Here is an 18840-nt window from a genome sequence, read left to right as displayed (position 1 = left end):
TGTGACACCAGAGGTACCTCCCCCCCCCCCCAATCAGTCAGTCACCCCTGCCCCGGTCAGTCAGTCACCCCTGCCCCGGTCAGTCAGTCACCCCTGCCCCGGTCAGTCAGTCACCCCTGCCCCCCTCTCTCTGGTCTCCCCCCATCTCCCCTCTCTCTGGTCTCCCCCCGTCTCCCCTCTCTCTGGTCTCCCCCGTCTCCCCTCTCTCTGGTCTCCCCCTCTCTGGTCTCCCCTCTCTCTGGTCTCCCCCCTCTCTGGTCTCCCCTCTCTCTGATCTCCCCTCTCTCTGGTCTCCCCTCTCTCTGGTCTCCCCCGTCTCCCCTCTCTCTGGTCTCCCCCCTCTCTCTGGTCTCCCCCCTCTCTCTGGTCTCCCCCGTCTCCCCTCTCTCTGGTCTCCCCCGTCTCCGCTCTCTCTGGTCTCCCCCGTCTCCCCTCTCTCTGGTCTCCCCCCTCTCTGGTCTCCCCTCTCTCTGGTCTCCCCCGTCTCCCCTCTCTCTGGTCTTTTTCTCCCCTCTCTCTTTCTCTCCCCTCTCTTTCTCTCCCCCCTCTGTCTCCTTCTCTCTCCTGTCTCTTTTTCTCTCTCCCTCCTCTGTCTCTTTTTCTCTCTCCCTCCTCTGTCTCTTTTTCTCTCTCCCTCCTCTGTCTCTTTTTCTCTCTCCCTCCTCTGTCTCTTTTTCTCTCTCCCTCCTCTGTCTCTTTTTCTCTCTCCCTCCTCTGTCTCTTTTTCTCTCTCCCTCCTCTGTCTCTTTTTCTCTCTCCCTCCTCTGTCTCTTTTTCTCTCTCCCTCCTCTGTCTCTTTTTCTCTCTCCCTCCTCTGTCTCTTTTTCTCTCTCCCTCCTCTGTCTCTTTTTCTCTCTCCCTCCTCTGTCTCTTTTTCCTCTTTCTCTCTCCCTCCTCTGTCTCTTTTTTCTCTTTCTCTCTCCCTCCTCTGTCTCTTCTCTCTCTCTCTCTCTCTCTCTCTCTCTCTCTCTCTCTCTCTCTCTCTCTCTCTCTCTCTCTCTCTCTCTTTCTCTCTCTCTCCCCCTCTCTCTCTCTTCCTCTCTCTCCCCCTCTCTGTATCTGGATATCTTATTTACCCTATATATCTTAACTGTTCTATACAACACCAAAATAACCTATACTGCTTTCTTCCAGATCTGACTCAAGCTTCACACGGAAGACATCGGAATCCCCCCTAACCCAGAAGACAGGTAGGGAACACATCCCCTCCAACTTATAACATTGCGGGAATGAGGTACCTGGACATTGAGGGACTGCGGATCAGGTAAGATCCCAGGCGGGATTGCTGCTTTAGATATTGGGAAGCGGGGACGTCCAGACACTGGTTAAGGGGTTCAGGAAACTAGTCATCCACACCTGGCTTTTATTTCTAGATCCGACACTTACACACACACACACACACACTAAATACATTTGTCAAAAACGAATGTTGTTCTGACTAGGAATTTATTAAATGTATTTTAATTTTAATTATATATTTTATTTTAAAGCGGGGTTGGGGGCGGGACTAGGGGCGGGGTTGGGGGCGGGACTAGGGGCGGGGTTGGGGGCGGGACTAGGTGGCGAGTAGATTTTTTGGTTGGGCGAGTAGATTTTTGGGTGATTTGTCGAACACTGTATATATATATATTAAACAAAAATCGGCCCTCCAAAACGGGACCTTCATCAGGGAGGTGCACTCCATGAGGAAGGTCCCGTTTTAGAGGACCGAAACGTTGGGTTTCGTGATGTCTTACATTTTTCATTAATACATTTATTTTTGGTTGATCCATTACTGAGTGCTGTCTCCTGATTTCCTGACTGGCAGATTGATACAATGGTATCGTATGGTTTTATATATATATATATATAGGGAACCATGTTAAAAATGGTTTTTGAGGCAAAAAGTGACACTGTGTGCTCATTTGCATGTCATTTCCCAGAATCCCTTGCTGCAGTGGAAGTGCTGTATGCTGGGTGATGATGGGGAAAGGCGGGGTTGCAGACCTGCCTAAGATATGCAGATGAGCATACAGTTGTATTTGCATATATATATATATATATATTTTTTTAAACAATACAAAAAGCTTGCTAAAATAAATCCGTCAAGACCAGGATTAGTGTAAAAATGAAATCTCGGTGATTGTTAGTTACCAAGTATACTTTACCAACATACAGAATAATTTATACAATGGAGGCTAAAACAGATCACACTTTATGAACGTGAATTATTTTATTAATGGACCCCGCTGAGGTAGGGAATGCCATTTCTACTCAAGGTCATATACTAGGAGACCATGTGCAACGCCTGTCTATTCAGGACCAGCAATTGGCCATGATCACCACATCTATGCAGGACATCTCTATTCACCTTGATTTTCTACTGGGGATCTTCACTTCATTACCGCCTCTAGTGGCTCCTCCTATGGTCTATAAACCTCAGCCTCTTTAACCCCATGCTCCACAGCGCTATGGAACGGGATTCAGCGGCATAAAGGAGCTTCCTGAACCAGTGTGAACAGTTCGAGCTACAGCTATCGATGTTCATCACCCATCGCACATAGAGTGACATACATTATATTTCTCTTTGCCTTGGGAGGGCATAGCTAGGCTTTCTCCACCTGGTGAACAACATGAGGGGGTTTGTAACTCATATCCTGGGCCCTGAAAAATCTGTCTTCGGCCCTGCTCTCCAGCACAAGTCCTCCCGACACTCCCCATTTTTCTCCGGCCTCGGTTACCACCCGCTCTGTTGCTGACTTCCCCCAGCAAATTTGGGGTACCTGCGTATTGACTTGAGGTTCTAGAACCTTTAAAAACTCTGAACAGGGATTACCAACTATAACACATTTTCACAAATCTCTCCATGCATTCTCGAAAGAAGCTTAAAAATGTAGAGAATGCAACACGATACAAGTCGTTATGCAGCCTTATCCGTCCTAGTGCTCTATTTATTTAGAAAATTTCTAGATATTTTGACACTGCTGGCAACTTTTTATACACATTTTTACCATTCAATGAAATTGTGGTAACTGTATTTTTCAAATATTGACATTTTTATAAATGTTTTGATGGGACGTCAATGTCCAATATTCACTGTGAAACAAATGAACAGAACACAGACACAGTTACCATTATCTTTCACCCTGAGAGGCACATTTTATTTTTATTTTTACACTTTTCAAGTTGCACGGAGTGCTAAAAACCTAATATACTAAACTGCAGTATCGGTGTACTGCATGATCTGCAATGGTGTTAATGTGCACAAAACATGTGCCTTAGTTTGATAAATGAGTACAGATGGACGAATATGTCAAAGTTCGGCACACAAGACAATCTCTTTTTTGCTAGAGTTCCAAGTTGGAGTACCACCCAAAACATACCTACTGTATACTAACTTGAAACAAATATGCCAAACAAATGGACTACGTTTGAGATTGTATCTCCAGTATTGTCCTTGTGTTTCCTGATCTTATCTCTACAGGTTATATAGTTGTGTACCTTTATTGCCTGTGCCTCATTATTTGCATTGTGAAGTGCTGTGTGCACTGGCAGCAGAACACTGTTACATCAAGAAGCAACAATGAAAAAACATTTTAGAAATTGGAAGCCAGCTACCTACTGATGAAATGGGCACAATGGTTCAGCTGAACCTTTAGAGTTTAACATGTTGTCATTGTCCTCAGCCACAGAGTGTTTGGTCCCTGTCCATCCAGCACTGTAGCCTTCAGTAACATTGTTTGACTGGAAAACTTGTAGGACATCATCCACAACAGCAGCCTGTCTTATCTGGTTGTCAGCACAGAGGACAAAGAATATTCCTTTAGTACCAAAAAAAGAAAAAGAAAAAACAGTTACTTTTGTTATAAAATAAAAGCAACATTGAATCTTCCGTTACCCACTACTTTTTATTTTTTTAATTCTTTATTTAAAGCATTTTGAGGATACAGAAAGAAGAAGAGGGCAATGAAGTAAACACATGCAGGTAAATAACAGCATCAAAGTTATTATAAATCGTTTTGTTCTTGACATTTTGATTACTGTTATCTAAACAAAGTGCAACAACATTTTAATCCATTTGCTAAGAGACTAAGTTAATGTAAAATAAAATGATGACATAGCTATAACCTATTCAGTGTTTGGTTTTTATTTATGTTGTCGTTTGGAGCTCAGCTTAATTTGCATCCCTTTCATTTATCCTTTTGGTGATAATTTCTCCATGGTACCCATATTTCCTGAAATGTATCTATAGAGTCATGGATTGTGTGTGCGCTCTTCTCCATCACCATTACTTCCCATACCCTTTCCCTCAGTTTCCCCACTGGTGGTGCAGTAGCTTGTTCCAGGGATGCAGCTACGGTATGGTGCACCTCACAGTTGTTATCAATTAAAAAATGTGTGCTTTCTGTAGTGTGAAATCAACAATTCCATCCTAATTTAGTAAAAGAATCCATGGGTTCAATGGGATTTCTTTTTAATAATGTTAATTATTTTTTTCCACAAATCTGTATAACTGAGCACACCCACCATATATGTTTCATAGAGCCCATGAGACTAAACTCACCATCATCTATCAGATATATTCAGCATTATACTATGTAGTTGTACTGACATATAATACCATTTAAATAACATTTTATATGAGTTTTCTAGTTTGGTTGCTACTGAAGATACCTCTAATATCCCATATTTTTGTCCATTCTTCCAGGGACATCTCTTCCCCTAATTAGCTTTCCTAGGAAACAGTTTAGCTTGGCTTTTCACTGGATTGTATATACAGTATACAGATGTAGAACATTTTACTGTGTCCAGCACAACGGCAAGCTGCATGACCACGATGTCTCAGCAGACACTATCTCCGTAACCACAGCCTTTTGCTTTTCCTGCCACGTCTCCGGAGACCGTGGGTCAAACTACGTCTGTACATGTGAGAGATTGTGACATGTGGTTTAATCTTTTGAGAATAAGAAGTATTTAATTTGTGTATATTTCCACATTTCAGACTTAGGCCACCTATACTTACAGATGTAGTCAGACTAAATGTCTTCGATGCCGCTGCCACCCGCACACGACCGCAGTGGTCTCAGCACAGAAGGATTAATGCTTCGGGGGTTCATGTGGAGGCATGGACCCCCTGTAGCTCGATCATGGCACACCTGATCCCCAGCCCAACAGACTTTTGTATATTCAACCACGTGCCGGGACAGCGAGTCTTGTAACATCAGTATCTCTAACGTGCTCATAGGGTTTCAGATCATGAAAGAATATCTCAATGCCTGCCTGCTTCCATTTCTGGAAGGCCCAAATTTACTTTGAAATCTGACATTAAAGCTGCAGTTCAGTCTTTTTTTTTTTTTACATTTATTTTTTTACTTCAATAGTTTTATGTGGGCAATCTCTAATTACCTAAAGAACTGTATAGCTGCAGCTCAATTTGTTCTCCATGTATTGATAGGCGAAATTTGGTGACATAATTAGAGCTGGCATATGTTTTTATTTGCTTCTGTCAGTCAGTGGAAGCTCATGAATATTCATTAGCACTCCTGCTCTGACATGTGCTAGAGGGAGGGCAGGGCTGACAAAGGGGTGTGCCAGGGCTTGTGACAGGACATGAAGGGGCAGTGCCTTAGCAAATGGCTGTTAAAATAGAATACAAGAAAATTGGTCTTTCAAAGTTGTTTTTTTTAAAACAGAAAATGCTAAAAGTATTTTTTCTTACTACAGAACTGATTTATTAAAAAAAACACACATGCAGGATATTTACTGAACTCCAGCTTTAAGCTTAATATTTAAATTTCTTTCAATATGTTGGACATGGATATATTAAGGTTAGTTATGATCAAAAGGATGTTGTCTGCATATAAAGCTATTTTATGTGCGCGGTTCCCAATATGGATCCCTGTGTTAACAATATTAGATCGTTCAGTTAAGGCAGGGGTGCACAAACTGGGGGGCACAAGAATTTCCAGGGGAGGCCCAGCGGTTGCAGAGGCCCCGCGCTCTTCCTCAATGCATTTAAATGAATCGTGTAAGGCTTCTGCAACTTCCCTTACCTTGTCTTCTGCGACACGTCGCAATGGCAACGCGGCATCACATGACCCCACAGCGTCATTTGACAGCGAAGACCAGGTAAGGAGGGGGGCACAAGCAGGGGAGGAGAGTAGGCAGGTGGGCGTAGGGTGAAATGTTTTCACACCCCTGAGTTAAGGGTTCAATCACTAGAGCAGATATCCGGGCGTCCTTGCCTTGTACCATTACTTATAGGAGGACATTATACAATAACCCATTAACTTTAATTTTAGCTGTTGCTTTTCTATATAAGGCTCTAATATAATTGTTTAGAGGCAAAACCAAAATACCAGGGCCAGTGAGCATTTCTCTTATCTTCTTCAGTAGTGCAATCAAGGGGGTACAAGGGTACACTTGCACCCCCCCAAGAATGTCATATACTTACACGTGGTTACAGATGCTCCGTGCTCCTCCCCACAGCAATGAAACGGATTGCCAGGGGAGAAAGTGGGGCCTCTGTAAGAGAGCAGCCCTCCTCCATCGACGCTGCGTCGTGGTGGCGACGCAATGTCACATGGGGATGTGTTGCCATGACAACGCACCGTCAGTGGACGCAGTGACATCATGATGCTGCGGGATGGCACGTAAAAACTTTGCATCCCCCAAAAGGAATTTCTGGTTGCGCTCCTGATCTACGCCATTAATATATTTTGCATTTTAAATGTAGGTATATTTTTGAAAGCTAACCTTCTTCCATTAGGAGACCTTTATATATCAGGTTTAGAGACTCCTCATTAATGCAGACTTGAATTCCAGTATCTTCTTCCTCTGGTGAGGACAACCAAAATGACTGGTCTAGAAACATGTTCTCCATGCAGTGATTTAGGAAACCTGTATTGATGAAAAACATACATGTAAAATAGCTAATGGAGAGATTTGTACCTAAAATAGAGGCAAATTGCACATCTACCACTGGCCAACTTCAATAGAAGACAGCAAATAGAAGGTTTGCTAGCCAGCAATAGTCCTCTCACTGAGGTAGATACCACTGCTACCTATGGGTCCTCAGCAACATTAGGGAGATTCTTGGTTCATTTATTTCTTTTTCAAACTGACTTTTTTTTACTCTTGAATGTGTTGTGTATATTGCTACATGTGGTACCACTACTTAATAAACCCACAACACAATCCAAGTACAGCACCATGATATATGTACGTGTAGCTGGGACTCAATGCAGCTATGTATCAAAGTCTCCCAGATGCAAAACTTGAGCAATTAATTTGCAGTATATTTATCAAATTAAAAATATCCCATTGTGTCCTATGAGACCGTTGTATTTGTTAAATCTAATGCTGATATGTTGTCCCAGTTTTCCAGCCATTATACTCTGATACTGTACATACAGTATATAACCCAACATCTCATGCACCCATAGGTATTTCACATAGACATTTAAACATGCCAAATTGATCATATCCTAAAAAAGCAAGATATAGCCTATGTTTCATTCAGAAGGGGTTATACATTGATAGAGAGTAGATAATTAAATATTTGTCTGAAATATAATAGATACAGGGGTATATTTACTAACTGGTGCTAAGCTTTAAAGCCTCTCACAGCCTACTAATTTGAAAGGGATATAAACTGCCATCAGGTGTGGGGCCTTTATAATAAGCTGTGATAGCGCTGATCGTACCAACATCGCTTCAAGTCAACATCAGCTTTCCTGCCACATATTAATGAATGTAGCCATAGAGTTTTAACACTCACTTTGTACCAATCTGGTCCGATACATTTTATTCCATTATATACCTATTCAATGTGGTTTTAATTTACTCATAGTACAATGAAGAAACAGGCACACTGTCTTATCATGAGGTTTAATATGCCATAAAGACCAACGTTTCGGCAGTCTAATGCTGCCTTTCTCAAAGTGAAGGCTACACCGTCACATATTACCTATGTGACTGAGTGCGTGTCTCATCCTCTATCTGTTTAATTTACTCATACCCATATTTCACTGCATATAGGACCAGATTTTTTGTCTTTGACTGTATAGCTCTTATTAGATAGGGCACTCTCCCCTCACAAATCCTGAGTGCAATATCAAGGGACTTATCCGGGAGGTAGTGCCTTTGCTCCACCCAGTGTTTCTTTCTTTCTCAGTAGTCATAGAGTTGTTTAATAAATCTGGGACAATTGTTTTTTTACCAAGTGAGTAGTGGGTGGAAAATTTCCATATCTCCTCAAATGTTTTGAAGGTCACAATTATGAGATCCTTATCACTCTGAATGGATAGCAACCGGGCCGACAATTCCTAAAAGAGATGCAAAGAAAACCGAATAAACTGAAGGTTTAAATAAGACCCTCTAAAGTTAAATATTTTTGTCAAAACTATAAAGGGGTTATTTATCAAAGTGTCTCAGCTGGAAATTTGTGACACATGTGGTTCAGAAAATGGCATGAAATGTATTAAAGAACAAACAAAATTCCCATTTAAAGCCATGTCAAGTCAAATAATCACTGCGATTAATAGCTGATTGTACTTACACTAAACACCGCAGTGACCTCCTTACTGTCATTCTCCAACAGACGTAGTCTACTTCTGAGTTCTACTTGCAGATGTGGATCAGGAACTCCATGTCTGACCATGACAAGGTGAAGGCAAAGGTCTGGAAAAGTATGGAGGATAAACTCATACTAATTCATCTTTTCTTCCTGGACTTAATCATCCAACCAGAATATACAGTATATTGTGCACCGGAAATCACTATAAGGTGTCTTATGTAATAGCACTGCTTAGTAAACATGGTCTGGCTTGTACCAATAAATGTTAGGGAGAGTAACATTTTATCTCACCACAAGTCCAAATCTGCTTCTTGCTTTTTAGTAATATAAAGTCTGTTTTTTTGTAGATATATTATGTATCTTCCAAGTATTTAAAAAAAACCACATTAATTAAACTTGAATTGTATATTTTACTATTGGTATGATGTTAAGTTACACAAAAAAGTATGCTGAACATTAATGTTTACATTACACCAAAAAAGATGGAAGGGGTGGCCAACCCATTGCCTGCGTGACGGCATTTGAGGTGGGCCACGTTATCCTCTAGAGATCCAACTTTTTGCACGCTGGATTGTATGGGATGTTGAGCTCGACCTTTTTAAGGTGCAGCAACCTTCCACAGCAGGATCTGAGGGGAGCTGGGGACTTGTGGCAGATGCAGAAGTTGGGCCCGACTTCCAGGTAGGCCCAACCTATGACACAGGTGCACGGGCCGGTGTGACAAGAGGCTGATCCCCAAAGGATTCTGTGCCACTGCACCCCAAGGTAAAATTGTGAGGGGGAAGGGGTAAAATTGTAAGTAAGGGGGGGGAGGGTACATTTATAAGTGAGGGGGTCAAATTGTGGGAGGGGAGGAGAAGAAATTGTGAGTAAGAGGGGGGAAGGAGGAATTGTGAGGGGGTGGGGGAAGTTGTGAGGTGGGGTTGTGAGTGAGAGGAGAGGGCAGTTGTGAGTGAGAGGAGGGGGGAGATTGAGTGAGAGGAGGGTAGATTGAGAGAGAGTAAGGGCGACAGAGGGGAGGAGAAAGGGGGACTATGAGTGGGGGAGAGGAATACACGGGTGGAGGGTGGCACAGTCAAAGCAATTATTATGTAAAGACTTACCTGACATGACAGTGTCTGTGTGATCTATACATTTGTCTGAACTGTGTTTTAAGCAGTCATTAATATGAACAAAGTCTGCAAGCATGGAGGGAGCTGTAAAAGAAAATACTTTGTCAGTTTAAAAAAAATATGATATTGTCATCTGAAAAATAATTGTGGAAACAACTATCATAGGATGGGATTCACTAAAGTTTATCGTAGCCCAATTATTATAATAATTTATTTATAAAGGAGATTCAACGCCAACGTGCAGTATTGTATTGTATAGTATTCCACATCACAATCCAGCATTAAGTGCCATACAAGTGATTAGTAATTACTGCAGAAAGCAGCTGCGGGGCCCCTATCAGAGTTTATGAAACTCCCTAACAGGATCTTGTATTTTCCGCCTATTTTACTATTTTCCGATGTTACTCCAGGTATATTAATTACAACTCTTTGAAGGATTGAAATCACTTCTAAGGCCGCGGGCATGGTCAGCGCTGAGGCAGCAGACTTACTCCCGGCACCCTTTATGAGGGCGGCTTTAGGAGGCGCTTCCGCACGCTTCCGCAAGCGTGCGGAGGTGGAGGAGACAGATCAATTACATTTTGGCGCTGAGGGGAGCGGAGGGCCGGTCACATGAGCGGTTCGCCCAATGAGGGCGAACCAGCTCCGTGACGTCACTGGCCCGCCCCCAGACACGCCCCGGACGGCGCACACACCCATTTTCCCTCAGCCTCTGTGCGCCTCTGCACGGCTGCAATCTCTATGGACTCAGCCTAATTGTTTTGAGTCTCCATAAAAAATGAGGCTTACTGTACATGTTACATTATTGAACTTCAAAGAATGGATACTCTTTTCAAACAATAAAATAGACTACGCCACTGGACCATTTCTGGTTTCAGTTTGTCAGTGTTTCGCAGTGTTTCTCAGTGTTTCTCTCCTAAGGACACTCCAGCCAGACCTTATTTTAGAAATAATCAATAAATTACCCAGCACACATCTACATGTTTCTTATTTGTGAATGTGTGATTAGCTGGTAATCCCTCAAATATGGCCTGGCTGGGGTATCCTAAGGGGATGGTTGAGAAACACTGATTTATGGTGATGGCGATTACTTGGATCCATCAAGTAAAAGGAAAACTTTGTTTCTGATGGAAAAGTCCATTCTTGTGACTTGTTACCTTTATCAAAATCTCCAAAAATAGGATGGTCGGTTAAGAAGTGATTGAACCTCTAAATTAGGACTGAATGGCTTTATTACCTAAAATACGTGATCTTTAAGGGGTACAGGATGCCTATAATTACGTCTTGATGTTGGTCAACAATTTCCTCTAAATTTATCGTGATAAATGTGACTGTCCCTTTAAACATTGTCAGTCTATAGAAATGCATTGCTTTACAGCTTTGTGATCAAAATGACCGCCAAACTGCAGGCAGGCCAATAGAAAACCGGTGTACGGGCACCGAAATCTGTAACTCCAGGGGGTCCCAGAAGCTGGAAAGAGAGCCGTTCTTCTCCAGGGGACCCCTTGGTTTGAATCGTATTATACAAAAAAATATCAGTATTGAGCGAGATTGCTGCTTTATGATGGCTGCACACGGCATGTTTTTGCAAACATTAAGGGCTTTAATTCCCACTGCTACTATTCTGGCACCGGAAAACAAATCTCTGTTCACTAAAAGTGAATATAAGCAGATATATTTTTTCTGGCAAATACAGAAAACGTGTTGCTATATTAGGATGAGAGCCAATAAAACATATTTGCATTTTGCCTGCATGTTGCAAATAGTTCCAGATGCTTGCTTATCTATTGCCAGTCCAGCCTAATTGTTTACAGTTTCATTCTATTGTTCACATTTTCAACAAATGTGTTTGCCAAAAAATACATTTCCAAGAAATCTTTACTAACCTATAAAAATAAACAGTGGAAAAAACTCAACGGTCTTTGCTCACTTAGCAAAATAAACCAGTGGGCCATTGTAGCGCTGGAGGATTATTTATGAAACTCTAATATTGCCAATGTAAAAGCTCCCGAAAACAGCATGCAATTTGATGCGTGAAAAATCTGGCATACAAGTAGTTTGATACCTCGTTTGCAGGCATGTATCGCTCTATTTGAAGAAATTCTGTGGATGGTAACAGTCAGAAACAGGGCCACCGACAGATTTCCCAGGGTCAAGGACTAGGGTTTCTACAGGCCCCCTCCCCATGTCGGCGGTCTTGCGAGCCACCTTTTTCACACCTCCTTGCGAACCCAATCCACAACCCCCTCTTCCCATGTATTTCTCTCCACCTGTCTCGCTCTTACCCCCCTCTCTTCCTCAATCACTCTTTCCCTCCTCTCTCCTTTCTCTTCCCCCCTCCTTTCTCTGCCCCCCCTCCTTTCTCTTCCCCCCTTTCCATCAATTACCCCCTCATTGAATCCTGCTCCCTCAATCCCCCTCCCTCCCCGACCACATACAATCCCCACACAATAATTACCCCACCCCCCCACAAGATACATACAAAAAATCCCACCCCCCATACATACAAATCCCCCACATACAAACCCCCCCAAATACATACAAAAAATACCCCCACCCCCAAATACAGACAACCCCCTCACCCAATACATACCAAAAACACCCCCAAATACATTAAACAAAACACAGCCAAATGCATATGTAGCCATGCATAACAATGTCTACAATCATCTCTCCTGCTGGCAGTAAAACCTGGTAAGTTACAGGAATGCCAGCAGTAATCATGGAGGTTTGCCCTCACACCCTGGTGAGGTGCCCTACAGTATGTATGGATGGGAGTGGCTACATGTGCTGAGTCCCTAGTTAGTGACATCAGAGATGTGCCTGCTTCCTGAGGTATATAAGGCACTGCACTGCCTAAAGTTAGTGTGTGGTTGCTGCGGGTTGATGTTACAAGGTGAAGCAGCAAGTTCAAAGGTGCCCACTAGTGCAGTAACTAGTGGCACCATTCTATATCCAGCCAGAGAAGGCCAACTGTGTCCAGGGACCTGGCACACGGGTGATCTCCCTGCGAGGGAGAGGGGATCCCACTCCATTGGGAGGGCGTACCTTTTAAAGGGGATCACGGAAGAATGTGCGGCTGAGACCATGACTGTGCGGGGCGGCTGGCCCTTATCACCACGCACAATAAAAATGGCTTGTTCAACGAGAACCCCATGGTGTGAGTCTGCAATTACTCTCCTGGGGCCCTCACCACCAAGAAGGAGTTCCTCATCAGGACCATCTACCTGCATACGCATAGATCCTGATGAGGTGGAGGCGCTGCAAGTGATGTAAGTAGGACTCGCACCCACTACCTCAGATACCTGTCTGGCTTGACATCCCCGAATACCATCATGCGGGAGACTCAGGAGTCCTGTTGCCTTCAGGTGCACCACCAGACACAGACATGTAACGGGGCTGGATAGACCACAGGGGCCAATGTAAGATTGGGTGGGTCAGACCAGACACAAACAAGCGTTACAGTTGGAGGCGCTGCTGAGATACCTGTCAACAGGACAGGCTTTTGCTAGGCTCACCAGGAACGGGAAGAGTGTCTGCTGCCACTTTGTGCTGCGTGGAAGGGACCCAGGGGTAGTCAGGGGAGCTGCATGCGACGCGGACCGCACGGATGCCCTGGGATTCTGCAAGGAGTTAGCTGGGTCTGGAGCCGGGCTATAGCTGTCCGAGTCCCTTGAGGTAGTGCTAGTGGTAGGACGCCTAAAGGGATAAACTGGTAACTTAGAGCAGGAATCCTGGAGAGGGTCTGCGCCAGACTAGCCAACAGTAGGTAGACGCCAAAATATTGCATGGACGAACCAGAGTACTCTAGTCCATTCCAGACCACTCACCGCAGGGAGCACAGACTGGGAGGAAGGAGATACAGCAGACACAGCAAGAGAGAGCCTAGCCTGAGGTAGTGCAAACACAAGTCAGATCTACATTAGGTACACAAGGTGGTGCACAAGGCATTTTTATTGTATCGGTGTGGCAGCTGCCCCACAGAGTGGAGCTCCATGTACAATAATTCAAGACACAGTATTCGAATGGCGCCCGACAAAATGGAGAATCCGCGCAGTGCGGAAGCTCAAATATGGCTGACGGAGGCCGAAGGAGAGAACGAATATGTTATGATGTGTGAGGAAGAGGAGCCAGCTACAGAAGAGACTTTTGTGAGCCTGCTGTGGAATGGCGTGAAAACAGTGGTGGTGCCGTGTATGGCCTGCTTAGGACCTTGGGGTACTGACCCTGAGGAAAGTGAAGGGGACAGCGTTGTGAAATGGGAGGCACGTAATTGACTTGCTTGTCATTCAACATACAAACAATCGAACGCTACCTCAACGATGAATCTGATTGACAGTGCAATCCAAGATGGAGGTTCCCGCGTCCCTGGGAAACCGCATGGGCCAGTTGCAGAAAATATTGCAAATGCGCAATTGGCAGAAAGTTGGCCAGGAGTGGTGCCAACGGAGAGACCCTGCCCTGTTGGGGGGTATGGCGCGAAAGCTGGAGCCGCGCCCACATGGATTGTGACTAGTTCCGCCCCTGTGCTGGGCCAGCCTACAAGTCTACGGGACATCCCCCAAGTTTCAACCAGGGGGAGTGGTTTCCTGTCTTGGCGGATGCGGATGGAGAAAGCTGGAGGAAGGATTGGCGACCCAGCTCGCCCTTGCCCTTCAGTTGCGAGGAACCAGCAAGCCGTACAGACCACTAGTGCGAGCACCTCCATTGGTGACTATGGCTTGCAAGCAAGAACAAGGGCCTTTGATAACCACTCATCCCTACTCGGCTCCAGGAGGCTCCCTGATCCTCCGAGTAGAGGGCGTAGAGACAGTAGCATGCCTATGCCTGCAGTGTCGACTGCCGGGCGGAGCGGTGAGCTCTACTGCACGATGCGCCCAGTGTGGCCTACAATATTTATGGCCCATGCCAACATTTGTGCCGATTCAGGCAGTAGAGGCTGCAGAAGATGCCGCTATGCTGGCGGCGGAACTTCCTGGTGCGCTATGGAGGGAGGCTACGGGTCCCGGTGAACAGGGACCAGCTCCGGTCATCAATACAGAGCCGACCGAGAAAACCAGTCACCGACGCGGTGATAAGAGGGGGCCGCGCCGCAAATCACCAGGCGGAATGCCCTGGCCAAATGCAAAATTGGAGTCCTTGGACGAGGAGTCCCTCAGCATTATTGCCGTTACGACCCGACCGCTGGCGTACCACAGCAGCAGTACAATTAAAAGAGTGCCACTTACCGGTGTCGGCGAAGAACGGAGCCGAGTGTCGCCCATACCGCGGCGAAGTCCCACGGCCGTGGTGACCAGCGGATCCGATGGCGGCAGGTCCACTCCAATGCCCCGGAGTGGTAAGCAGAGTCCATGCTTGACCCAGGCTCCCAAGGTGGTGGTGGCGGAGGAAGGAAAGAGCCAGGCCCAGGCGGCGCCACGACGGAAAAAGGCGTTGCCGGATATCGTGGTGGAGGAAGAGGTCCCGCTTGGGGACCCAACCCAAGATGGCGGCGGAACACGTGCGTGTCCGGACATCACTTCCGGTGGAGCTGCGAGGGAGATGATCGTGCCCCGGCGCTCGAGCAGTGGAGGTCGGATGCCCAAGTCCAAGAGGAGCGGGCGATCGACGCAGCGATCGAGGAGTCGTGAGACCGGAGAGACGGAGAGTCCCTGCGGCGGAACCGGACCAGGTAGCGGAGAAGAGCGGGTCCTAGCCCCGCGGATACCGACTGTGCGTTCCTATCCCCAAACCCCAGTCCTAGCTAGACCCCAGGCCCTAGTTAAAGTCCCAGCCCCATACACTTTCACTTTTGGGTCATCCTCTAGTTTAGGGATGTCAGGGGATTCCCGGGTCACTTCTGATGAACGGACTGGGAGCCTGGACTATGGGACCTCTGATGATGGGTCAGTGGGATGAGGGAGGATTACACGACAGGTGTCGGTATCCAGTGACTGTCCCAGTAATGTGAGCGTTACTATTGGAAGCCAGAAAAAGGGTTCAGACAATCAAGCACCGTCCGAGTGTACGTCGGGTATATCTTCCGGGGGTGTACCAGAAGAGGGAGATCTAGAGGAGGTATCGCTAGAGGAAGTCAGGGAAACCCGATGGTGGGCCCCCTTAGTTGAGGGATATGTGCCCTGGATTGATAGGACTCGGTTCATCATAGATCGGGATGGGGTGGTAGATCATTGGTGGGCTAAAGGGGAGTTTACGGAGGAGGATCACCTAAGGGAGATTCAGGAGAGGTGGTATAGAATTGGGCGAGGATTAATAGAACCCATGGGTCCGGATGGGTTGGATGATCCGGTGGATCCCGAGGAACCCGTCATGGGTGTTGCCGGGGAGAGCGGGCTGTGCTAAGCTGACCAGGGCCTGCCGAGCAGAACGGGTCATTATAGCTAAATATAAACGTACCCATGGGCTAGAATACCCATATGTTCCCAAACCCCTCATGCAGAAGATAGAGGACCGCCGGGATGGGTGGCTCAGGGAGGATATTGAGTACTACATGGTTACCAAGGGAGATGCCATTGAGGGCCCCAGAGCAGAGGGACGTATATCTCAGTTGATGCGAGTCTGGAGTATTTGGCGCATCATCTATATGCATAAGGTGGTGTATAGAGGGGAACGTGGCTTGCCTAGGGAGTATAGCGTAACAGTTACCGACATGGCGGGCAGAGAAGTGAAGAAGCCAGATCCTCGTCACTAAGGGAGAAAGCCAATGTGGTCTGTGAAAAGAAATCTTGAGCGCCCCTGCTGGTCAGTGAGCGCTGTGTTATAACTGATTATGAAAACATTGTTATGACTTTTGATTGTGTGTTCCTTTTGCAGTGTTTCCTGAAGAAAGGTACACCAAATTTAGGTCCCAGCCGGGGCGGTGGGGATTCACCAGGGGGAGTATGTAGCCATGCATAACAATGTTACAATCATCTCTCCTGCTGGCAGTAAAACCTGGTAAGTTACAGGAATGCCAGCAGTAATCATGGAGGTTTGCCCTCACACCCTGGTGTGGTGCCCTATGTATGGATGGGAGTGGCTACATGCGCGGAGTCCCTAGTTAGTGACATCAGAGATGTGCCTGTTTCCTGAGGTATATAAGGCACTGCACTGCCTAAAGTTACTGTGTGGTTGCTGCGGTTGATGTTACAAGGTGAAGGTGAAGCAGCAAGTTCAAAGGTGCCCACTAGTGCAGTAACTAGTGGCACCATACGATATCCAGCCAGAGAAGGCCAACTGTGTCCAGGGACCTGGCACAGGGGTGATCTCCCTGCGGGGAGAGGGAATCCCACTCCATTGGGAGGGCGTACCTTTTAAAGGGGATCACGGAGCAATGTGCGGCTGAGGCAATGATTGTGAGGGGCAGCTGGCCCTTATCACCACGCACAATAAAAATGGCTTGTTCAACGAGAACCCCATGGTGTGAGTCTGCTATTACTCTCCAGGGGCCCTCACCACCAAGAAGGAGTTCCTCATCAGGACCATCTACCTGCATACGCATAGATCCTGATGAGGTGGAGGCGCTGCACATGATGTAAGTAGGACTCGCATCCACTACCTCAGATACCTGTCTGGCTTGACATCCCCGAATACCATCATGCGGGAGACTCAGGAGTCCTGTTGCCTACAGGTGCACCACCAGGCACAGACATGTAACGGGGCTGGATAGACCACAGGGGCCAATGTAAGATTGGGTGGGTCAGACCAGACACGAACAAGAGTTACACATACAAACAACATCCACCTCCCAAATGCATAAAACCCCTCCCACCCCCCAAATCATACAAAAAAACACCCCCAAACAAATACAACCCGCACCCCTAAAGGCATACAAAAAAAACCACCCCCCAAATGCATACAAATCCCCCACACCCAAATGCATATAAGCCCCCCACCCCACAATTAATACAAAAAAAACTCCCACCCCCCAAATACATACAATCCCCCCATCCCCCAAATACATACAAATCCACCTCCCAAAATACATACAAAACATACTTACTTTGGGGAATCGTCTCAAGCCTCTGGTGCCTCGGCCCTCCCCCAGCTGCTGCGGGCCTCCTGTCAGGCTTCCCTCTCTCCCACGCTGTTTGTTCCTGTCTGTCCTGCAGCGGGCTTCTCTCTCATGCCGGTGCGCACCGACGTCAGAGGGGGTCTCTGTGCGTGACCGTGACGGAGGCCCACAGCTGGGGAGAGACAAGACCCGACCTCTGCCGGGCCCATCTTCTTTGCCCGGCTGCCAGTCGTCTTGTTGCTGCCAGGCCCCAGGCTCTCCCCAGCTGCGCCAAGCTTCTCTCTCATGCCAGTAAACACCAGAAACTGGGCCCAACTTCCGGTGCACGCCGACGTCAGAGAGGCCCGACGCGCACCGGCGTCAGAGAGGGGACGAGAGCGTGAGAGAGGCAGGACCGCAACTGGGGAGAGCCCAGGCCCGGTGGCAACGAGAAAACCACTGGGCCTTGGACACTTGTCCCAGCCCTCCCCCTTGTCGGAAATGTAACCTCCCTCAAATAAGCGATATAGGGCTTTTATAAGGTTTACAAAGCGCCAATGCGGGGTATCGCACCACAGTCTGGTGTTAACTGTCCTTCAAGTTAATAGCAGTTAACAATGGATGGAGATCTGATACACAGCATCAGCGCTTGGCGAATCACAACCAAAGAGAAAGAGACCCAAGAACAGCCTTGAGACAAAGGTACCTGAGAAATATACATATAAAGCATTTAAATACATTTGACATATTTTGTATTTGCATATTTCCCAGACAAACTAAAGTAAGCTAGACGTGATACCTAACTTTTGTTTGTTCATTCTAATGGCTAACATGGCAACATCCTACATTTGTGCCCATTATTTCCCAGGTATCTGTGATGATTGCCCATGTGTGTTTCATTTCCACACGTAGAGTATATATTAGGTCAATCAATTGTCCCCTTACTGGATTGGTTTCTCTTTCTCGCATTTGTAGTAAATAAAGGATATTTAACGGATTGCCTCAAGGTTCAGTACTGGAGTTCCTGCCTTTTAAAATGTTTATTAATGGCATAAAGAGCAACGTCTCCATCTTTGCTGATGACACTACATTTTAAACTTGGATAACACTGGAGGTTTGGTGCAGGTAAATGGCAGATGAGGTTTAATACAGATACAGTAAATGTAAGGTAATGCATTTTGGAAGAAGTAAAAAAGCAT

General features: G+C 46.2%; 1 protein-coding gene across 4 annotated transcripts in view; it reads right to left on the bottom strand.

Annotated features, from left to right (window-relative positions):
* The window catches only part of SH3TC1 (SH3 domain and tetratricopeptide repeats 1), a 67937-nt gene that overhangs the window by 28697 nt on the left and 20400 nt on the right, over window positions 1-18840 (bottom strand). For all 4 annotated transcript variants that reach the window (XR_012787952.1, XM_075569948.1, XM_075569957.1 and 1 more), the window contains exons 3-7: window positions 9661-9753; window positions 8540-8661; window positions 8201-8306; window positions 6736-6879; window positions 3602-3800 (exon numbers count right to left, since the gene is read on the bottom strand). Coding sequence is in view for 3 of the 4 variants with exons in the window: in XM_075569948.1 (XP_075426063.1) it covers window positions 3602-3800; window positions 6736-6879; window positions 8201-8306; window positions 8540-8661; window positions 9661-9753 (664 nt within the window). In the remaining variant the exon portion in view is untranslated. The remainder of the gene's footprint in view (window positions 1-3601; window positions 3801-6735; window positions 6880-8200; window positions 8307-8539; window positions 8662-9660; window positions 9754-18840) is intronic.

The sequence above is a fragment of the Ascaphus truei genome, chromosome 1 (genome assembly GCF_040206685.1).
Source record: "Ascaphus truei isolate aAscTru1 chromosome 1, aAscTru1.hap1, whole genome shotgun sequence".
Lineage (NCBI taxonomy): Eukaryota > Metazoa > Chordata > Amphibia > Anura > Ascaphidae > Ascaphus > Ascaphus truei.
Note: the sequence above shows the minus strand (reverse complement) of the source record. Positions and strands in the feature narration are given on the sequence as shown.